At 43.1% G+C, this 20,272-nt stretch overlaps 1 protein-coding gene across 1 annotated transcript in view; it reads right to left on the bottom strand.

Moving 5' to 3' along the window:
* Positions 1-3,093: 3,093 nt before the first annotated feature.
* Positions 3,094-20,272, bottom strand: part of SUCLG2 (succinate-CoA ligase GDP-forming subunit beta) — a 31,265-nt gene continuing 14,086 nt past the window's right edge. The window contains exon 3 of the mRNA XM_007445681.1: positions 3,094-3,209. Coding sequence (XP_007445743.1) covers positions 3,094-3,209 — 116 coding nt within the window. The remainder of the gene's footprint in view (positions 3,210-20,272) is intronic.

Raw genomic sequence — 20,272 nt, 5'->3', positions numbered from 1 at the left:
TCTCAATTCTGGAATGTGTCTTTGAATTACCAGGAGAGAACCAACCTCGCCCTCCTCCCTTCTCTTCCTTCCTTCCTTCCTCCCTCCCTCCCTTCTCCCTCTCCCTCCCACCCTCCCTTTCTTCCATCCTTTACTCTTTCTTGCCCCCTGCCCCACTCCTTCTCCCTTAGGGATGCTAAGCTTGAGAATATGTACCTGGCATGGCCAGCAGCCATTTTGCCATCTTGTGGAAATGGGCTGCCTGAGAATGAAACCAACACAGAGACAAGCTGCTATGAGATGCAGAGTTCACGTTCTGAGGCTCTGAGTTTCCAGATCTAGCCTTAACTGTAACCAAAAACATCTGCCTTTTGTAATTACAAGAACAAATTGTAATTACATAATTACTATTTCTTTTTTTTTTAAAGAAAGCTTTTTTCTTAAGCTTGAGTTGCTTTGTGCCACTACAAGAGAATCTATACAAATATGAGAGATTATTCAACCCAAAGAAGTGAATGTTGGTAAGTGAAAGGGTCAGGACTTTAATCTCCTCTAAATCTGATGCTGGTTCTAGGAGAAAGACATGGTAGACTAGCAAATCCATTAAAATCTTATGTGCAAAGCAGTTTGGGTAAAAAAGTGTGTACTACTTTTCAAGCTTCTTGGATACTGAGTACTGTGTTTAGACTGCCAACCTCCTTTCGTGGATATTCTTGCTTAGGATAGGGCCAAGTTTAACAAAAACTAATCAAATTTAAAGGAAATTATTTTTCACCCTTATATATAGTACAGCTGAGACAAAGACTCGAAGGGGATGCCAGAAGGTCAGAAAAATGTAGGGCACCCTGGAGGAGGTCATGTATGGACTTCAGATCCACAACCAACACCAAGTGCCCTTTCTTCTACTCTGTACTCAGTATACCTGTGGCTACACACACACCAGAAATTCATTCCATAAAAATTTATGGAAGCTATACTGTGCTGAGCAACAGGGATACTATGCAAGCAACATAAACTCAATACGCTGAGCTTCCTAGAAAATAAAGCTTCCCACTTATTTGAAAATAAAGGGCTATTTGCTTGTTATTAACCCTGTTATAAAATAATCACATGAATGATTTAATTTCTTTATCCCCTCCTCCAAACTGTATTGATTAGAAACATCAATATGTATAGCCACGTGAACACAAGCTTTTACAAAGGGCAAGAGTCAAATATGTAGTTTTTGTCTAAATGACAGAGTATACATTATTTCTTTTACAATACTAACTAGTTAATCTATCAAAAACCAAAACACACTTAAAAAGACACTGTTAATATTTTTCATGCATTGCATAATAATTAAGAAAGAACATAAGATTGGTCTATCAAATGAGCTCTTTCTCCATGGCAAATATGGATCTATAAAATAATGACTTTTAAACTTTTGTCCAGGGCTTCCCTGGTGGCGCAGTGGTTGAGAGTCCGCCTGCCAGCGCAGGGGACACGGGTTCGTGCCCCGGTCCAGGAGGATCCCACATGCCATGGAGCGGCTGGGCCCGTGAGCCATGGCCGCTGAGCCTGCGCGTCTGGCGCCTGTGCTCCGCATCGGGAGAGGCCACAACAGTGAGAGGACCGCGTACCGCAAAAAAAAAAAAAACACTTTTGTCCCGATACGAAATTTATGAGAACAATGTAAAAACTGGTAAAAAAAAAAAAAAAAAAAAGACCAACAAAAAGGTTTGGTATGTGACACATTTGCACATTGAGAAGGAAACTGTTAATGTTGGCACCTGAGCCTCATATATGGGAGGAGGTTACGTCTGTATATTTCCTTATGCAAACTGAGGTCACATTTTAACCTATTAGACATCTGTGGCACTTACCTGGGCTTCTGGTGTGTATATAATGTTCATTCTTTCATTAAATAATCTCTTAACAGATATGGTTGCTGATAAAGTTGAGTAGAACTGGAATAATCCTGGGACAACCCAAATTTTCTAACTTTGGAGATATGCCTAAGACACTAAGGCTAGTGTCTTAGTAAAAGAAAAAAAATGTTTGAGGAATCAACTTGATTAAAATAAGAAACACAGATATTAGAGTTTACAAAACAGAGGATTTTATTTGAATTTCTGTACAGATAAAAATTTACCAAAATTTAAACAAAAACCTAAATCACATTCCCACCATAAAAATGGACACTGCAAAAAAGCCACATTCTCCCAATTACATTTTCCCAGGTGGTAGATTCTGAGGGAAAATGGGAGGGAAGAGAAGACAGAGACACTCACAGCGTAATTTAATTTTCAGTGTTGTCTCATCTTGAAATGAGAGTCAGAGATTTCCATAAGAATCAACCTTCTTCAGTTTTGATATTAAAAGGGAAACTTCTACTCCAAAATCACAAATAAGGCTTCTGGTTTTATTTTTAGTGGGAGGTAAACAGTATATTCAATATTAAGGCAAATGGTAGGATACATGTATGGGGTACTGACTGCAGATCTTTCATTGTAAAATATATTTTGTAATATTTATGGATTTTCTAAACATGTTGGAGTTGGAAATTGTAAAAACTGTTGCAGTTTATAACACCTATCTGTTTCAATGTCTTAGCTGCACCTTTCGGTGGTAAAACTGTTCAATGTAATCTTGTCTGATTTTTTTTTTACAGCCTGTGATTTTTGGTTTTTTGTTTTTTTTTTAATTACACAGGACGAAATGTTCACCAAAATTGTTGTAAATGAACAATTTCTGGTATGCAATATCTGGTATGCAAGATGCTAATCTTGCATACCAGATATAATGCAGGGCCTGATCTCACATGCACACTGGTTGGCCACATAGACTGCTCCCCAGAGCTGGCAAAATAATGCCTACCGAGCTAGCTCACCATGACAGGGAAGTATTAGAATGCAGGGCATTAATTTAATGAAGACTATAAGGGAAATCACATTATTTAGGCTGTCTAGATAGTCAAGAAAATACAGATTGGAGTTTTTTATACAGTGATTCTTGCTCCTTCCTTCTCCGCTTTTTCCCCAGTGGGATAACCATTTTCTTCACAGTGATGAGAAAACCATTACTTTTTATGGGTAAATGCACTTCTTCTTCCAAGGGATCAGGACAAAGACATCACTTCTCAGCCACGCTGGCCACAGCTTTCTTGGCTGCATCCTCCAGGTCGGCGGCCGAAGTAATGGGGAGTCCGCTGTTACTGAGAATGTTCTGGGCCTCATGGACATTGGTTCCTGGAAGGGGGTGGGGGGACGGTGTACAGTCACTGAGATGGAACTGGAGGTGGTGCCCCAGGAAGTTTCGTACAATCTGAAATCATGGGATGCCCGAGTCTCCTAACACCATTTAATTACAACTCAGTTCAGCTTTTTATGATCCAGATCTGGCTATTTAGATATATCCAGATGACAAACTTATTTTCTTCCTCTTTTCACCTCAAATGCCTGGCATTAAAAAAGATACTGCCTGTATTTTCTCTGGAATTAAAAAAAATGGAAATATGAGGTTCTTAGAAGACTGTGAACAAAGAAAGATTAACAACACCTTGTTCAACTAGTTTGAAAGAGAAAATATTCTGCAATGGATTTATCCCTTGATTGAATAGTCTGAATACGGAATCTAAAGAAAAAGTTATGTACAAAAAATGAGCAAGAGAATGGTAAATCAAGGCGTTGGGATGGTATGGAGTACTGGCAGTAATACATGAGGATGCTCAGGACTAATCTCTCTGTGGCCTTTCACCAGGAAGTAAATTAAATTCAGGTTCTAATCAATGTCATTGACGGGAAAGATGATGTGACAAGATCTGTATCAAGTGATGGTCCAGCTAGAAAAAAAGATGAAAGATAGGACTTGCAAGAGGCTAATGGACATTTTTTACTGATAGAAGCTGAAATTTCTGCTGATAATCCACACTCAAGTGGACTTAATATGGTTCTGGCCCATTCCAGAAGCCTTTTGTCTTAATGATCTCTTGAAACGAAGGGTCTGAGTTGTGACCCAATCTGAGATCTGAAGTTCAGAGAATCTGCCCACCTAAGGCCATGAATCCACTGCTTGGAGACAATGACAGTATTCAATGTGTCCATCTATGCTTCTTCCTCACTCCGTATAACAAAAAGGTCAGATGCCATGAAAATGAACATTGTAGCCTCTGATGTCTCTTGGCCATTCCTTGTGGATCTGTAGCATTTGCGGGCCAAGCTACCCTACCCAAATGTGTTCTTCGATGACTATTTAACATGCGAAATGTTTTTCTCTTCTTTCAGTGTGAACAAGCCCCTGGGAGAAATGTGATAAAATTTAAGTGTCTTAATGAAACATCTCATCTTACATCATCTCCCGTGCTTTCATGTAGTTAGCAAGACAGAGCCTACTTATAAACAAAGACCTTGAAATATAGGCCTTGGAGGACCTCAGAGTATAAATTAAAAGGAGGTGCTTGGTCAGCATGTTTCATACAAAAAGGCAAAGGCCAAGTTAAGGAGGAGCAGATGAGCTGAGAAGGTGGTGCAGTGTTGATTTTCCCGGGACCCTGGGTCCACCAGAGCCATGGTGAAGGGGACACTGGGCACTGTGTCTTCGGGTCAAGGCTGACTCACTGCAACTTTACACAGGAATCTGACCAATGGCCTCTAGGGCAAGCAAGAACTTGAAAGGTAGGGAAGTTGTTACCGAAAATTCCCAGTCACCAGTCCTGGCTGGCCACTCTATTAGTTGCATAATCTTGGGTAAATCATTTAACTCCTTTGTGCCTCAACTTCTTTATCTCCAGACATAACATTGTGATCATCTTCCTCATAACTAGTACTGATTAAGCACTTGCATACCAGTGCAATGCTAATCTTGCATACCAGATATAATGCTAAGTGACTTACATGGGGCATATGAAAACTTTACAATGACTATGAATAAATCCCATTGTCCCTGTTTCACAGATGAGATAACTGAGGCACAGAGAGGTTCATAGGGGAACTTCTCCATAGTCACACAGGTTGTAAGAGGCAGAGATGGTACTTGAATCCTGTTCTCTTTAATTATGTTCTAACGACATGCTGGTCTGTTTCCCTGTCTTTAAAATGAGGTAATAATGCTGGTAGCACAGGTTGCCATGAGAAGCAAATGAAATAATACACCTGAAAGCATTTTGTAAAAGGCAAAGTCTCTGTGGCAGTCATGGTTGGCTGTCTTCCAAAGATCCATGCTCCTCTGCTACGGGGTGGGGAGAGCTACTGCTGGGAAGTGGCTGCCCAAACAGGAACTGCGTTTCCCGGGTCCCCTCGCAGACGGGAGGCTCATGTGACTGAGTTCTGGCCAATACACTGTGAGCAGAAATGAAAAACATGCCCATAACATCTCCACTGGTACTCTCTATATTCTCTCTCTCTTGGTTTTCCTTCTCTGTCTTCTGGAATGCTGTCAGCTAAGACAACCTTGGAAGACACTTGTTTCAGATGACAATGACTCCCTCAGCCCGGATGCTTGAGTAACCCTGTAGAGCAGAGCACCTGGCTCACTCACTGTCTCCGACTTTATATGAATGAGAAAGAAACTTCTAGTATGTTGCCTCTTACATTTCAGCACATGCCTGTTGTTACAGGAGTGAGCATTACTTTAGCTAACATACTACTTTGTAAGGGTGGGAGGCAGCTTCTAAAATGGCTCTCAAATGATTGATCCCGACTTCTTGGTGCTCACGCCCCTTGAGTGTGGGCTGGAGCCAGTGACCTGCCTCTAATGAACAAAAATATAGCAAAAGTAATGGAAGGTCACTTCTGAGACAAAGTCCACTTTCTGTGTGTTCACTCTGACGAAGCCAACTTCCACGCTGTGAGCGATGGGCTGCCCTATGGAGAAGCTCACGAGGCAAGGAACTCAGGGCAGCCTCCAGCCAAAAGCCAAGGAGGAACTGAGGCCTTCATTCCAACAACCCATTAGGAGCTGCATCCTGTCAACAACCATGTGAGTGGGGCTGGAGGTGACCCTCCCCAAGGCAGGCTGCGACAGGACCCCAGGCTGCAAGAGTGTGACTGCACTTATGACAGACCTTGAGTCAGAGGACCCATCTAAGCCAGCCCTGGATTCCCCACCACAGAAACTTCGAGATGATCAATGTTCCTTAGGTTAATCAGCTAAATTTCGGGGCAATTTGTTTCACACTGGTACTTAACTAATGCAGATATAAAGATTTATTATTATTATTATTATTATTATTTTTTTTTGCGGTACGTGGGCCTCTCACTGTTGTGGCCTCTCCCTTTGCGGAGCACAGGCTCCGGACGCGCAGGCTCAGCGGCCACGGCTCACGGGCCCAGCCACTCTGTGGCATGTGGGATCTTCCCGCACTGGGGCATGAACCCGTGTCCCCTGCATCGGCAGGCGGACTCTCAACCACTGCGCCACCAGGGAAGCCCAAAGATTTATTATTTCATTAAGAACAACCTCAGTGTGCATTTTGATTCATTTGGTAAAGCTTCAGCCAAGGTCCCAGAGGTTGAAAAGTAGGACAGAGGATCACACTGTGGGAGGAGTTGGGTACCAAGCTAAGGGATTCCAACATTAACCTGTAGGCAGCGCTTTCATGGAGTAGTGATGCAGCGTGAATCAAAGCCCTGACAGACACAGAATCGAATCAGTCTTTGCACCAGGAGGTCAATGCAAGTTAAATATGGAAATGTTCATCTCCTTCAACAGCGACAGGGACTAGTACTCACTCTCCACCTGGCCTCCAACCTGCCAGGGAAGAAATCTACGTTGAGATACAAAAGGCTCTTCTCCCTCTTCCTTTCTCAATACACAGCTCCCAAGATCCCCATGCATCACCCCAAGAGGCAGTCTCATCTGACTGAACATTCCTCACCTTCTAATCCACCTTTCCTCCACGTGATTCCTCCTGTGTACAGGTCTCACCCATGCCTGCCAAGCTCTGTCTAACTGGACTGAATTAGCTGTGCTAGTAGTAGCCATAATAAAAATAAACGCAATAATAGCAGCTATCACTTAGCACGGGTCACACATTGTTCTGGGGTTCTAAGTACACTAGCTCCTTTGTTCCTCAGTAGCAACCCTGAGAGAGCTTCTATTATTATCTTCCTTTTACAGAGGAGAGGACTGAGGCACAGATAAGTTAAAGGCTAGTCTAGCGAGCGTGGCTAGTAATAGTTAGGAAGCAGTGCAATGAGCATTCAACAAGGCTTGAAACATCCACGCTATACTTGAATAAGTCCTTCTTATGATTTTGCAAATATGTGTCATCATCATCATCATAACAAAAAGTAACAAAAAAAAAATCTCTGATTCACATTACTTTATTTGACCCTTACAAGGACTCTGTGAGTTCGATGTTTCTAAAAGAACTTGTGAATTCGGTGTTTATAAATCAGTTCTTTTTTTTTTAAGCCAAGAGCACTGAGGCTTAGTGACTGATTGGCAGGATTTGGTTTCAAAATCCTTTGCTTTTCAGACTCTATTTTGATTTCCTGGTGACTCCTGTTTGACATTTAAAACACACAGCACTTTCCCATGCATGAGATCATCTGAACCTCAATGAGGCTATAAGCTATTCAAGAACAAGGAACACATACAACTAGGATGTCTCCTCTTTCCAATCTCCCCTTCTGGCTAAACCTTCCATCCCCACTGTCCCCTGCTCTATGAGGGACCACGGGGTATTCTCTGTCCCAAGGCGGACCTCAATTATTCCCAAGACACTGACTGCACCTGATCCAAGGGTGGTCCAAACAAAGACCATGGTCATTAGCTTGTCCAATTAGATTCGCTCTCCAGAGAATCTCAATGAGTAGTTTCCATGAAATAGAAAGTAGTAGCATGAAAAGGACTTACCAGTCACAAGTAAGCAGGTAAGAGAAAGGCTGTGCAAATACTCAGAGGGTGAAAAAGTCAAGTGAAGAGACAAGTGCTGGAATGATGCTCCTGAGGTCTGCCACCAAGTCAGACCCTCCTCTTCCTGAGGGCCAACTTTATGGTTCCTGCCCACTGAAAGAACTGTTTGTTCATGTTTAGCTGAGTTCCTTTCCATGTGTATGGTTGAAATAAGCTCTTGATCACTTTTTTGGGGGAGGGGTAAACGGACTGATATAACCAACTAGCCAGTTCCTTAATTAATCCCCTCTTCAGCACCCAACGTAGCACCAGATATTCCCAAGGGGGAAAATGACTGACAAAGAAATCTGTAAACCTACAGACAAGCTGCGGCTTTGGCCCGCTGTGCCCTCCAACCGGAGCTCTGTTGCCCTCTCTGTTGGGCAGACACCATACGTCCATGAGCTACCTGTTTAAACGGCATTTCTTTGGGGATGCCTTCTTGTCACCACATCCCAACCCCCAGTGCAGAGCAGTGGATTGTAAAATGAGCTTCTAGAAAACTTTGTGCGTCTAAAGTCACAGGACTATTTGGACTGCTTATTGATGTTGTTCTTGTCCCCACTAAGCACTCGCTTCACGAGGGCTGCCACTTGGTCAGCCTTGCTCACCGCGTACCTCCAGGCTCAGCATGGTATCCCACACGCAGGATGTGTCTGTAGATGGACTGATTAACTACAGATGGGCTCATCCATACAAAGTGTGCTCAAGGCAGCAGCAAGTGTGGGTGAGTCCTCTTCTGATCACCTTGCTGACCCAACACCCCCAAATAACACTTTTTCAGGAGGAGAAAATGAGGAGGGTTGATCCTGAGCTTTCTCTGAGTTTTCAGGGGCTTCTGTCGTAGCCTCTTTCTCTAAGAAGGTCCATGTATTAACTGGCTGTACTGAGTGCCCTTGAGGGAGGACTCCAAGCTGCTGCCACTGCTGGCCACCCAGGCACAAGAAGCTGCTGTGCGCAAGGTTAACAACTAGCCAGGGGGGCCAGGGTAAGAGAGGGTGGGGCAGCGCCGCACAAACACACGGCCCTTCTCTCCCTCCAGCTACTCCTGCAGGGCCATATCAAAATGCCTAATCGCTTCATCATTCCAGGATCCACTAAAGTAAATTTTAATTATACTTGCAGCTACACTTTAATTACAGCCTTAATTATTAAGCACTCACTAGGCATGCTCAGAACCAAGCAGTTTTGGAAGAGAACCTCGCCCTGAAATATAAAGCTCGGACACAGGAGTATGAGGAGGAAGGGGGCACATACAGAGGGGCCTTGGTCAGATGCAAATCTGTCATGTGAGGTGTGTGGGGGGGTGTCAGAAACAGAGGCAAGAAAGAGAGAAGCACACACAGACAGAGATCAGATGACACAGAAGGCATGGCAGAGCCCGAGGCAGGAGAGTCGAAAAGAAAGAAACAGAAAGAGAGGCAGGAGAGAGACAAACAGAGAGACAAGAGAGACAGAGAGAGAGAAAGGGAAAGAGGGAAGAAGGAAGGAAGGAAGGGTGGTCAACTTTACAAAATAGAAAATAATTCATGCTTATATCACCCAACTGCCTCATATAGCAGTGTGAATGTAGATGCTCTTCTGTACATAGCTTACTTAAAGAGACAAAAAAAAAAAGAGAGAGAGAGGAGACTAGAGACAGAGACAACTACGAGAATGAGAGACAAAGAGTCAAACAGAGAGTGAGGGGAAAACAAGTGAGGTTGCCAAGTCCCTTCTGCAGCAGCCCTACCCTGACCCTGCCAGCATCTCCCTTCCAGCACCCTGACTGGTTTCTGCTTGGCCGGCAGGGCTAGGGATGGGCCAGGGAGAAGCAAAGCCAGGGCAGGCCCTGCTGCCCACGGACACTGCCTTGGAGAGGAATTACAAGTCGCTTCCTGGTTCCTGTTGAGAGAGCAGCTGGAAGGGGAAGTGGGGATGCACAGAGAAGAGGGCTAGAAAGAAAACAGCAGTCACTGAAATGAGGTCATTGGAAAAGAAAAGAGGAACAGAGGGAGCCTTACTCGTTTGCAGATTCCTTTTGTTAATGATATTATGTGAGCATTTCAGGTTAGTTTCTTCTTGATTCACCAAGTGGCTGACATCTCCCATTCCCTCCCCAGGCTTTATTTCTAAATAGAAGCCATCATAGCTGCTTTAAACTGTGACACAGAATCAAGAGTTCCAAACAGACTGTTTATGCCTGTGCATCCAATTACAAGAGAAATTGATCTCTTCCCCACATTTAAATTGCGCTGCTGACATGCTCTAATATTTATTAAACGCTGCATTGCTTTTTAATGAGGCTGCAGGACAACACTTTTAATAAACACCTATACAGTTAACTGATCAACTCATGCTGGTCGCACTTTAGGCATTTCTTCATCTCCGCCTGTTGAAAGCCACTCAGATAAATCATTACCTACCAACTGCATGCCTTAAAAACAGCAGTACATAGAGAGTCAAAAGGGACAGATTTTAAAAGGAAATCTTGCTCTATTGGTAGAGGATATTATAAAAAGGATACCAATAATTATTAAAATCTTTAAAAATTCTCCACCTCTTCTGCATGATTTACCACTGACTTCCTGCCACTTGGTGGAGTGAAAGAGCTGTATACGGAGATGCCAGGTTAATTTATCAAAATTTGTTCTTTGCTTTCATTACGTGGAGAGAAGACAACAGTAGTGGATACAAATTACAGGGCTTTGTTCAAAAGGTGCAGCCCCTCCCTGCCACTCAGGCCAGCTTTTTATCACAGGGCTGTGAAGAAAACCACTCTCTAGTCAAAGGGTGCAGAAGCTGTCTTTTTAAAAGTATTATATTAATAGGAATTCAGCTTTTTAAAAAAGAATACAATAGTTAGCACTTATTCAGTATATACTAGGTATAATAAATGTTTTTTGGACAAGTGACTAAAGGGGCTCACAAGTATCCTATCAGTTGAATCTTCACAGCAACCCTAAAGTTCACATAATTTTTATCCCCACTTCACAGATGAGGCGACCGAGGCACTGGGAGGCTTAGGAACTTGCCCAACATCCCCCAGCAAATCACAGGCTGAACCAGGACTAGAACCCAGGTTTGTCTGACTGTAAAACCACATGACAACCACAAAGCCTTGGCCTTTTAGTGCTAGAAGGAATCCCAGGGCTCCTTTAGGATAAGTCTCTTGTTCTCACTAGAGGAAAATGACGTCCAGACATGTGAGATAATTTGTTCAGTCAAACAGCCAGTGAGCCGTGACATATCTGACTCTCCGGCTGGTGCTGTCAGGGCTAGCAAACTATGGCATGGGGGACAAACCCAGCCTGCTGCCTTTTTGTACCACCTGGGAACTAAGAATAGTTTTTACATTTTTTAAACAGTTGGGGAAAAAATCAGAATAATATTTTGTGATACATGAAAATTACATGAAATTCAAATTTCAGTGTCCATAAATAAAGTTTCGGTGGAACACAGCCAAAGTGATTCATTTACAGATTGTCGACGGCTGCTTTTGCGCTACAGTGGCAGAGCTGAGGACTTGTGACAGAAACAGCATGGCTCATAAATCCTAAAATATTTCGACCTCTGCTTTGAGTAATTGAGTCTTTTTTTCCCTCCCCCTGGGATAGGAGAGGTCAGTGGAAGAAAACCAAATTCTATAAAGCAGCAGATTCCTCCTCAAATGTTCACGGTCCCTGTGCCCTTGATCCTCCTCCATTAATCTTTCAAGCGACAATCAGACAGAGGAGGTCCATTTTCTTGGTGACACGTAAATTTAGAAAGCTTATCACATCTCTTGTGTCTTGTTATTATACTGTCGGAAATGGAATAATTCATTGAGGATGAGAGGCAAAGCTCCTGCTGCATCAGTGGCCCTCATTCATCTGAGATGATGGGCATCTTACATCTAGCACCTTGCAGGCAGCCAGTGGAGCCCATCCATATGGAATCAGTCGAGTGTGGACAAGAGCTCAGATAAAAATGAGAGCTGACATTTATTGAGTCAGGGATCATTCTAGGTTATTTTAAAACTAATCTGCTCCTTACAATAACCCTGTGAGGCTGCCATATTTTTATTCCCATTTCACAGATGAGGAAGCTGAGATTTAGACTTTGCTCTGTTACCAACTAGCTGAGCAACCTGGGAAAGTTACTGCAGCTGGATGAGTATCTTACTGAAATACCTTGTATCACATTTTATAAAAATTGAAGATGGCATAAGATAGCCTGTGGGGCTGTATCATGCACACCTACTTGCCTCAATGATTTCTTCTCCCTTGGTAAGAAAAAACCGAATGCCCAGGGTGTGAGTGTGACAGGCATTCCTATGATGACAGCAGGCGGTGGCAGGAAGCGGAATGCCAGGTTTTTTACAACATTTCCACGAGTGATGTGTATGCGCTTATGATCACACAAGCAGGTTTAGGATCAAGTCTGACATATAATTGTTGAGGGCTTATGACAGGTACCTATACTCTTGCTTTCAACTATATGAACTCTCAAAAAAGTAACACAGATATTAATGCAAACCAAAGGTACAGGAGCCTTAACGTTAAACTAAAATGGGAAGAACCCTCTGGCAAGTAGGACACTTTATAGTTCTGCACCTGCTGGGATAGGACTGTTTGTATAAAGAAGGAACATTCCCACATACGCCCTTATCTATCTGCATGTGGACTTCCCTTTCACACCTTCCTTGAGTCTACCTCATGGCTTTCAATCCATGTATTGATATATTCTAATTTAAGGTGATTGCAGGAATTTTCACAGGTAATTTCGGTGGTGTGAGACTCCTGTCTGAAACGCTGGCTTTGGAACTCCACTGCTGCCTAAGAAGTGACGTGACTATATCACTGCGCAGGCTCTGAATGTATCTGGGAGAAATATTTTCCTGAGTAGACGTCATTGCTAATATTTTCCTGAGAAGAAGTTGGATATGGAGAGCTTAATATTGCCTGTCAAATGCTTTGCTGGCTCCTAACGACATCTTTCAGAGCTGAGGATGGAGGGAGATTTAGACACTGGTACCACGGGAAGTTTCCAGAGTTCTAGACCTTCTAGTTCTAGATCTTGGTCTCTTCTCTACACCAGGCAACAAACTATGTCCCACTGTTTGCTTTCGTAAAATAAGATTTACTGTGGCACCACCATGCCCGTTCCTTTCTGTACCGTCTACGCTGCTTTGGCACCATGATGGCAGAGCTGAGTTACTGCGACAGGGAATACATGGCTCACAAAGCCTAACATCTGGCTGTTTATGGAAAAAGTCTGCAGACCTTTCTGCTGCACCATCCAAATTTGTGGCCCTGTGGCCCAGCCTCATTTGGTGCTTCTCCGGCTTGAAGCTCCCACCTTCCTACTTCTGATGCAGGGGCAGCTGTATTTCTAGGGAAGGAAGTCCCACCTATGCTCTCTTTGAATCAACAATGGCCACTAGTCGGCTCAAGGGCCCTCACTCTCCTTACCCACATCAGTAACGATCAGAGAACTCTTTTCTGCTGAGCTGGGATATAGTCTCAGAATCTTTCTTGGCACATACTGCAGGCAGCCACTGCTAATAAAGAGAAGGTGGTGTGAGATGAAAGCTATCTGTCTTTCCTGTTCTAAAACGTTCCATGAGAAAGTTAGTCTCTCTGCTTAGGTAACTCTGCCTCCAGAGAGCCTCAAGGTGGCGCTCTCTGGGAGAGGCTTATTATACCTGTCTCCTGTAAAACAGCATGGACTGAATCTGCTTCAGTCTCTTCCCTGATTGCAATGTTTCTCTCTCTCCTTCTCACTGATGGCTGATCAAATATGACTTTCAAGGGTTACATAAGGAAACCGAGGCTTGAAGAAATGAACTGACTGGTCACAGAGAAAATACTCCGGGAGCAGATGGTGGTATTGTGAGGTCATAAGCAGGATGCAGGATATGCCAGTCCCCATACCTGCCATGTTCCTTGTTAAAGTGCTCCACCCCCGGCTTCTGCTCAGGAAATCAACTTTGGGCTCTTGCTTTTGAAGAGATGTCCATTACCTAGACTGGGGTGGGCACCTGACCAAAAGGCAGCCCACTCCTAAGGAGACTAATGACCTGTAATGTACCTGAAGGGGCGTTTCCTTCCATGCGGAGGGGCAGTCACTGGCATAATATGCCTTGTCTCTTCTTCGACTCTCACTGGCTCCACAGTGAGCCTTATCAGGCTGAACTATATGAAAGGAGGAAGTCGGCATGTGCAGCCCAGCCCCTCCCTCTGCCTTTCCTTCGACACGCTGCTCACAGTGAGCCCAGGTCACCCTCTGCCCCACGGTGGGAGACCTGCCCAAGGCCAGCAGTGGCCATGAATGGCTGCAGAGAGCTGCCTAATTCTGGGGTTCAGAGTAAGAAAGCTCACTGTTAGTATATAGTAAGGTACCTCCTTCAACTTCTTTGTTAGTAATGAAGGTGATATTTTGGTTTCCTTAGTCTTTTTTCCTATTTCTCACCAGGATATAACCCAGATGGGGAAGAATCTGTTGGGTCCCCTCAAAGACCCCAACAACACGGCCTAGTTGGATGGGCTGTAGACAACAGGAGGGATGGTTATTACATAAGCTTAAAAGATGGATGACCTGTGCGATCTGCACTTCTAGGGAACACAGAGGGAGCAGGCTGGCCTTAGCGAGAGGCTGAGGGGGTAGAGGCACCAGGAAAAACAAGAGGGAGTGAGAAGGTTTGAGTAGGGGGCTTTCCAGGTGCAATTCCATTAAAGCCTTACACTAAACCTCCTTTTTATTAAGGTGGTCGGAGAATCAAGTCATTACATCCACAAAAATAAAACAAAAACAAAACACTGCATAACACAGAGGCCATCTTCCTTAAAGGAGCCCTAGTCCTGTAATTACACTGACTACTTTCTTCAGGTGCAGTAGGCTTTTTCTTGCACAAGGCAGCAGATGTCCGACACGATATAAATTTCAGTTAGTCACATTAACTACCTAGGGGTAAAATGAAAACTCACATTGCCAAATATAGTAGATTCTTTGTCTGGAAACTTAAATATTAGATCTCAGAAAACTTTAACTAGCCTAATAGTTTAGATAGGTCCTGTGAGACTTGGTCTAAGGTTTACGTGTGACGAAGTTTAAGCATTCATAAGTGTTAATCGATTTTGAAAATGAGAGGATTTAAGGCTCGATGACAGAACAGGATTGTCTCCAATGACACGGGGAGAAGACGCTAGTGATTAAACGGAGGAGAGGACATAGACGTCAATGTGAAGTGAAACTGGCCCCAGTAAATAAGCACCCACAGGGGACAGTGAAGGAGGGAGGAGACGACGAGAGGTGAGTGGACACTGGCAGGGCAGGAAGGCAGGGGAGGAATGGGGTGTGTAGAAAATGGGCAGAGTGGGAACAGAGGAAAAATGAGAACCAAACAGAGAGGGGGGAAGAGACGTGCCCTGACAGAACCCTCCTCCAGGAGCCACGTTCCCAATGACAGCTGCACCAGAACTAAAACATGGACAGAAGGGAAGATGTGCTTGGTGAGGCTGGGGTACAGGCGGGGACCAGGTGCATCTCATCTTGCAGGGAGCAGGAACTGAGAAAGGAAGAGAAGATGAAAACTCGGTACAGAACACAGCTGGAAAATGTGCAAAAAGGCCAAGAGGCCAGGGCTGTTATCAGACACAGACCCAGACACCGGCCCTGCTGGGCATCTGCCCTCACTCTGCCCAGGATGCTGCCACCACTCAGCTGGGGGTCCCTTAGTCTCTGCTGACTCAGTGTAAAGCAGCAAGCCTAGGGCTCAAACATTCTGAATGAAAACTTTTCCAAGCTAGTCGGTCACAGTCAATCTGTCAAGGGTCACTTTCTGATGGGAGTCAGAAGGATAATCTCCTCTCCGGGTCTCATGCCCTAGCATAACTGAAGCCTTGCCAAATGGACGGCTGCCAAGTAGACAGACACAGCTGAAAGCTCAGTGGCTGTCTCTTAACGCTTGAATGCTCGGGGTTTCTCTTCCCCTCAAGCAGACCAAACCATCACACAGCAGTTTCCCTGTGTCCATGCTAAGGACACTTGATTTGCATTCCTCTGAATGTGGCTCCAATATGTCAGTATTTCAGGAAGCAAGTATAAAGAAGTGTCCACGGGCTTCCCTGGTGGCGCAGTGGTTGAGACTCCACCTGCCGATGCAGGGGACACGGGTTCGTGCCCCGGTCCGGGAAGATCCCACATGCCGCGGAGTGGCTGGGCCCGTGAGCCATGGCCACTGAGCCTGCGCGTCCGGAGCCTGTGCTCCACAACGGGAGAGGTCACAGCAGTGAGAGGCCCGCGTACCGCAAAAAAAAAAAAAAAAGGGGTCCACGGATAAGAGGGGCTGCTGCCTTATCAAGAAAGTAAGAGAAATGGAAGACAAAGTTTCTGACTCAGGGTTGTTTACGTTCTTAACAACTTCAGGGCGAGTTTAGGGAACATTAGAAAGATTGGAAAGGATAAGGAAGGAGACCACAAGGCATTTCTGTTTCTAAAGACATCTGGCAAAAGAGAAGCAAAATGTTTACGTCGCTGAAACAAAATTTTGGTATTGGGTGGAAAAATCAAATTGAGAAGATCTGGCTAAGAGAAACAGGATCCAATCTACAGATTATCTAGACTCATTATTATTTCCTTATGAGCTTAACTTGGAATCATAATGAACACCTGAGAGAAAAGCAAATTCCTCTTCAGGCATATTTGAGACAGAGAAGTTAGCTGCAGGTTGAAGTGGGACAGTAAGAAGGGAAAATGAATTCTAAAAAAGAAAAGTTCTCTTAAGGTTTTGGCAGGTTCTGATCCAGAACCATAAAAATGCCCATATGAAATCCAAAGCTTTGGCTAAAATACATCTGCACACTGAATACATCAAGTTGTCAATAAATGCCTGTCCATTTCTCAACAGTATGAGGGGTTGGGCTGAATTAACCATCTAGGTAATTTTTGTGCCACGTATGAATACATTTGAAAAAGGAAAGAAAAAATAAAACTCATTTCATTTTATTTGTTCTTCATTCCAGGAACAACTGTCTACAAAAGCTAAACTCCCCTCCCGCCCCCCAAAAGTGTGCTTCTTCAATTTACCCAGGAGTCTTTTGAATAAAAATAATCCTGTGTCTCAGCTGGTAAATTCTATTCTGAAAAGGCAAGTAAATACATGTAACTATAAAGTTACAATTCTCAAAGAGGAGAGTAATCCTTCCCTTATCCACTGGTAAAACAGCTTATAATTATTATACAGCTGATAACAAAGATTTGTCCACAAAATCCCACTAAATCAACAAGCCTGATTTGATTGATTAAAACTTCTAACATCAGGACATTTCTAATACACCGTGTGCAGCAATAGAGTCTTTAAAATGTGGGCCACAAATTGGTGAGACTGATGGCAAGGAACTTGGCTCTTCTGAATGGCCACATAACAGCCAAGAGAGGCCACCTGCTTTATTTATAGGAAACAGACACTAAACTAGTAACAAATCACAGTATTAGGCTTTTGAGATATTTGTTATCTTGGTCATTAAAAATCTCACATTTATTCAGACTATACAGCCATGTGTCAGAGTATCAGAAACTTAGAAAGCAGCTAATAGATCTTAGCAATAGTAATTATTTATTATTAATTCAGACTCAGGTAAGGTTTTTCTCCCACACTTAGTTTTTATGTGTCACTCAGTTTTTCATAGATGCTGGGTTGGTGGACACCCCTGTCTCTGCTCACTTTTACTAGATAGACAATAGTGGGTGTTCTGGGAATGTGAACCAATTTTAATATTAATAGAAATAAAGTTAATTTTGAAGTTTATTGGCTAAAACAAAGTACAGTGTCAAGTTAAACAGAAACTATCACTAGAATTGTTCAAAATATTCCTGCTTCTTTGTATCACTTTGTCTTTCTCTGTCACCACCGACAATGAAGAGTTTGCTTTGTTTAGAAAAACAGAGGGAACTAAATCATACTCTAAGGTTGGGTAAACTATAACTGAATGAAGAGAGATTTGTGAGAGGAGCAGAATTTATGCTCTGACCCAGAGGAAAGCAAGTGAAAAATTTACATTGAGTCTAAGAGAAATTCCTCAGAGGGCCCTGTAGTTAGCAACTTTTTCCCCACTGGAAGCACTAAGAACAAGACTTTCTGTGACAGGACATTTTGGGTTTTGACTGGTTTCTCATTTTAACTGAGCTGTACTGCAGGGGAACAATTTCCAATGCAGTGAGTCTGGAGTGTGGTTTACTGGGCCCTTCAAAATGAGGGTGACATCCATTTGTCTGGCATACTTCTCTTTGGATCTTCCCCTGTATTCCCACATCTCTGCCTCCACACAGATTCCATCTGATGTTACAGCTTCATCTCAAACAAAGCATGACTAGATCCTAGTGTCATCCTCTCCCAGTCTCTCTATCTAGTTTCCACCTTTGACTTTCCTGAGTCTATCAACTGTGCCGTCCTCCTCCTGGTCAGATTTAAACCATAGCTCCCCACTTTGTCTCATCTCTTTTTCTATCTCTGCTCTTGTTCCTACTCACTTTTACCTCTATGCAGCAAATCTGCTTGGGTTTTAGGTTCTACCTTATACTGTAGATTCTGGCTACTAACTTGATTGCCCTACTCAGTTCTTTTCACCCATAACATGTTGCTGCAAAACCGTTACTTTCTACAGGACAGCCTCCTGATCTCCTCAGGTCCTGGCTTGCAGTCTTTGCCACTGTTATGATCCCAGTACCAACTCCCAAATATGGAACAGATCTGATGACTTGCTTCTGATCCTTTACTAAATTTCCTCCTTCTTCCTTTTTTCCAATGATTCAAATCTTACTTATTTCCATGTTCAACTTGGAAATTCTTTTATAATATTTCACTGCTAGCTCACATCTGTAAATGTACTATAATTATAGTTGTCAATATTGAGTAAGCTTTAAAAAAAGGGTATGCCATATTCAATATCCTGTGATAAACTATAATGGAAAAGAATATGAAGAATATATATACACAGTAGAAATTAACATGACATTGTAAATCAACTATACTTCAATAAAATCAATTAAAAAATAAAATAAAGGGTATGCTAATAAACGTGGGCTGAACTACCACAGGCACAACTTAAAGGACACAAATGTAGTCCCTTGGCATAAAGAGCACAGAGGTTGGTTTGTATTTAGCTTCCTTTACAGGATCTTTATGGATAACATGACCTCCAAATTTCTGTATTTTGTTATCTATGATCAGAGCCAAGAGTAGAGTTAGAGCAGACTTCTTCCATTTTCCCTTGTTTATTATGCAGGACCAATAGAATTTTGGGATAGGTCTTATCTTGGTGTGGGGCAGCCATGTTCCCAGGAATCACACATATGGCTATTAGTGAGTGTCCCTGGTATGACCATGTTGAGCGTGAGAGCCTGGTATCTATCTAAGGTCATTTATCACATTAGATGCAACTTCCACAAGAGAAAGAAAAGAATACCACTGAAGACTGGAAATGTGAAAAGCTCTCTGGCTTTTCCTCTATTGATAAAGGTCTTAGGTGCTTATTATAGGATAGCAGCTATTATTGTGAAAGGAGGCGAGTGGCAGAAAAGGTCACCGACACGTTTTTAGGCTACATAAATTTTGGGCCCAGTATCTTCTTTGAGCTCATCTTCAATTCCCCTTGATAGGGTGGACATTGTAAGGTATCAACATTTCCACAAGCCAGGCTGGTGGTTAGCTGGGATGCCCCAATGGCTATTGCTACTAAGAGAGAAGCAGATTCTCTTAGGGCAAACATTGGTTAACATTTTATATATATTAGTTTGTATTGTTGATTTTTCTTTTTGTTTTATTTCCCCAGTTATCTAGTAACTGACATCATTTCTTATATTTCTAAGCATCCTCCTTAATGTCTAAAGCTCAATGGCTTACACACAGTATTTATCATATTAATTAATTAAAGAAAAACACAGGCATATATCTTGGAAATGTTTTAATTTAAATGATACAAATCTAAAAAAAAAAAGATACAAACCTGACTGTCTAACAGACTTACACATTTCAAAGCTTCTTCCTAGTAGCTCAGATAGACCTTTGATATAGTCAATACTGATTATTATTTTTTTTTTTCTGGTACGCGGGCCTCTCACTGTTGTGGCCTCTCCCATTGTGGAGCACAGGCTCCGGACGCACAGGCTCAGCGGCCATGGCTCACGTGCTTAGCCACTCCGCGGCATGTGGGATCTTCCCGGACCGGGGCACGAACCCACGTCCCCTGCATCAGCAGGCGGACTCTCAACCACTGTGCCACCAGGGAAGCCCCAATACTGATTATTAAGGGAGATAATTTTAGATATAGTAGTTTGCACATTTCAGCATGTATACCATCCTGCTACATATGGTAAGCATACATTAAATGATGGGGATCATTTATTACTTCTGGAATAATAAGCATAGTGTGAAAGTAAGAGAAGTGCTCCTTTT

Source organism: Lipotes vexillifer, unplaced genomic scaffold (assembly GCF_000442215.2).
Source record: "Lipotes vexillifer unplaced genomic scaffold, Lipotes_vexillifer_v1.1 scaffold239, whole genome shotgun sequence".
In the NCBI taxonomy this organism is placed as follows: Eukaryota; Metazoa; Chordata; class Mammalia; order Artiodactyla; family Lipotidae; genus Lipotes; species Lipotes vexillifer.
This window is presented reverse-complemented; position numbering and strand designations above follow the sequence as displayed.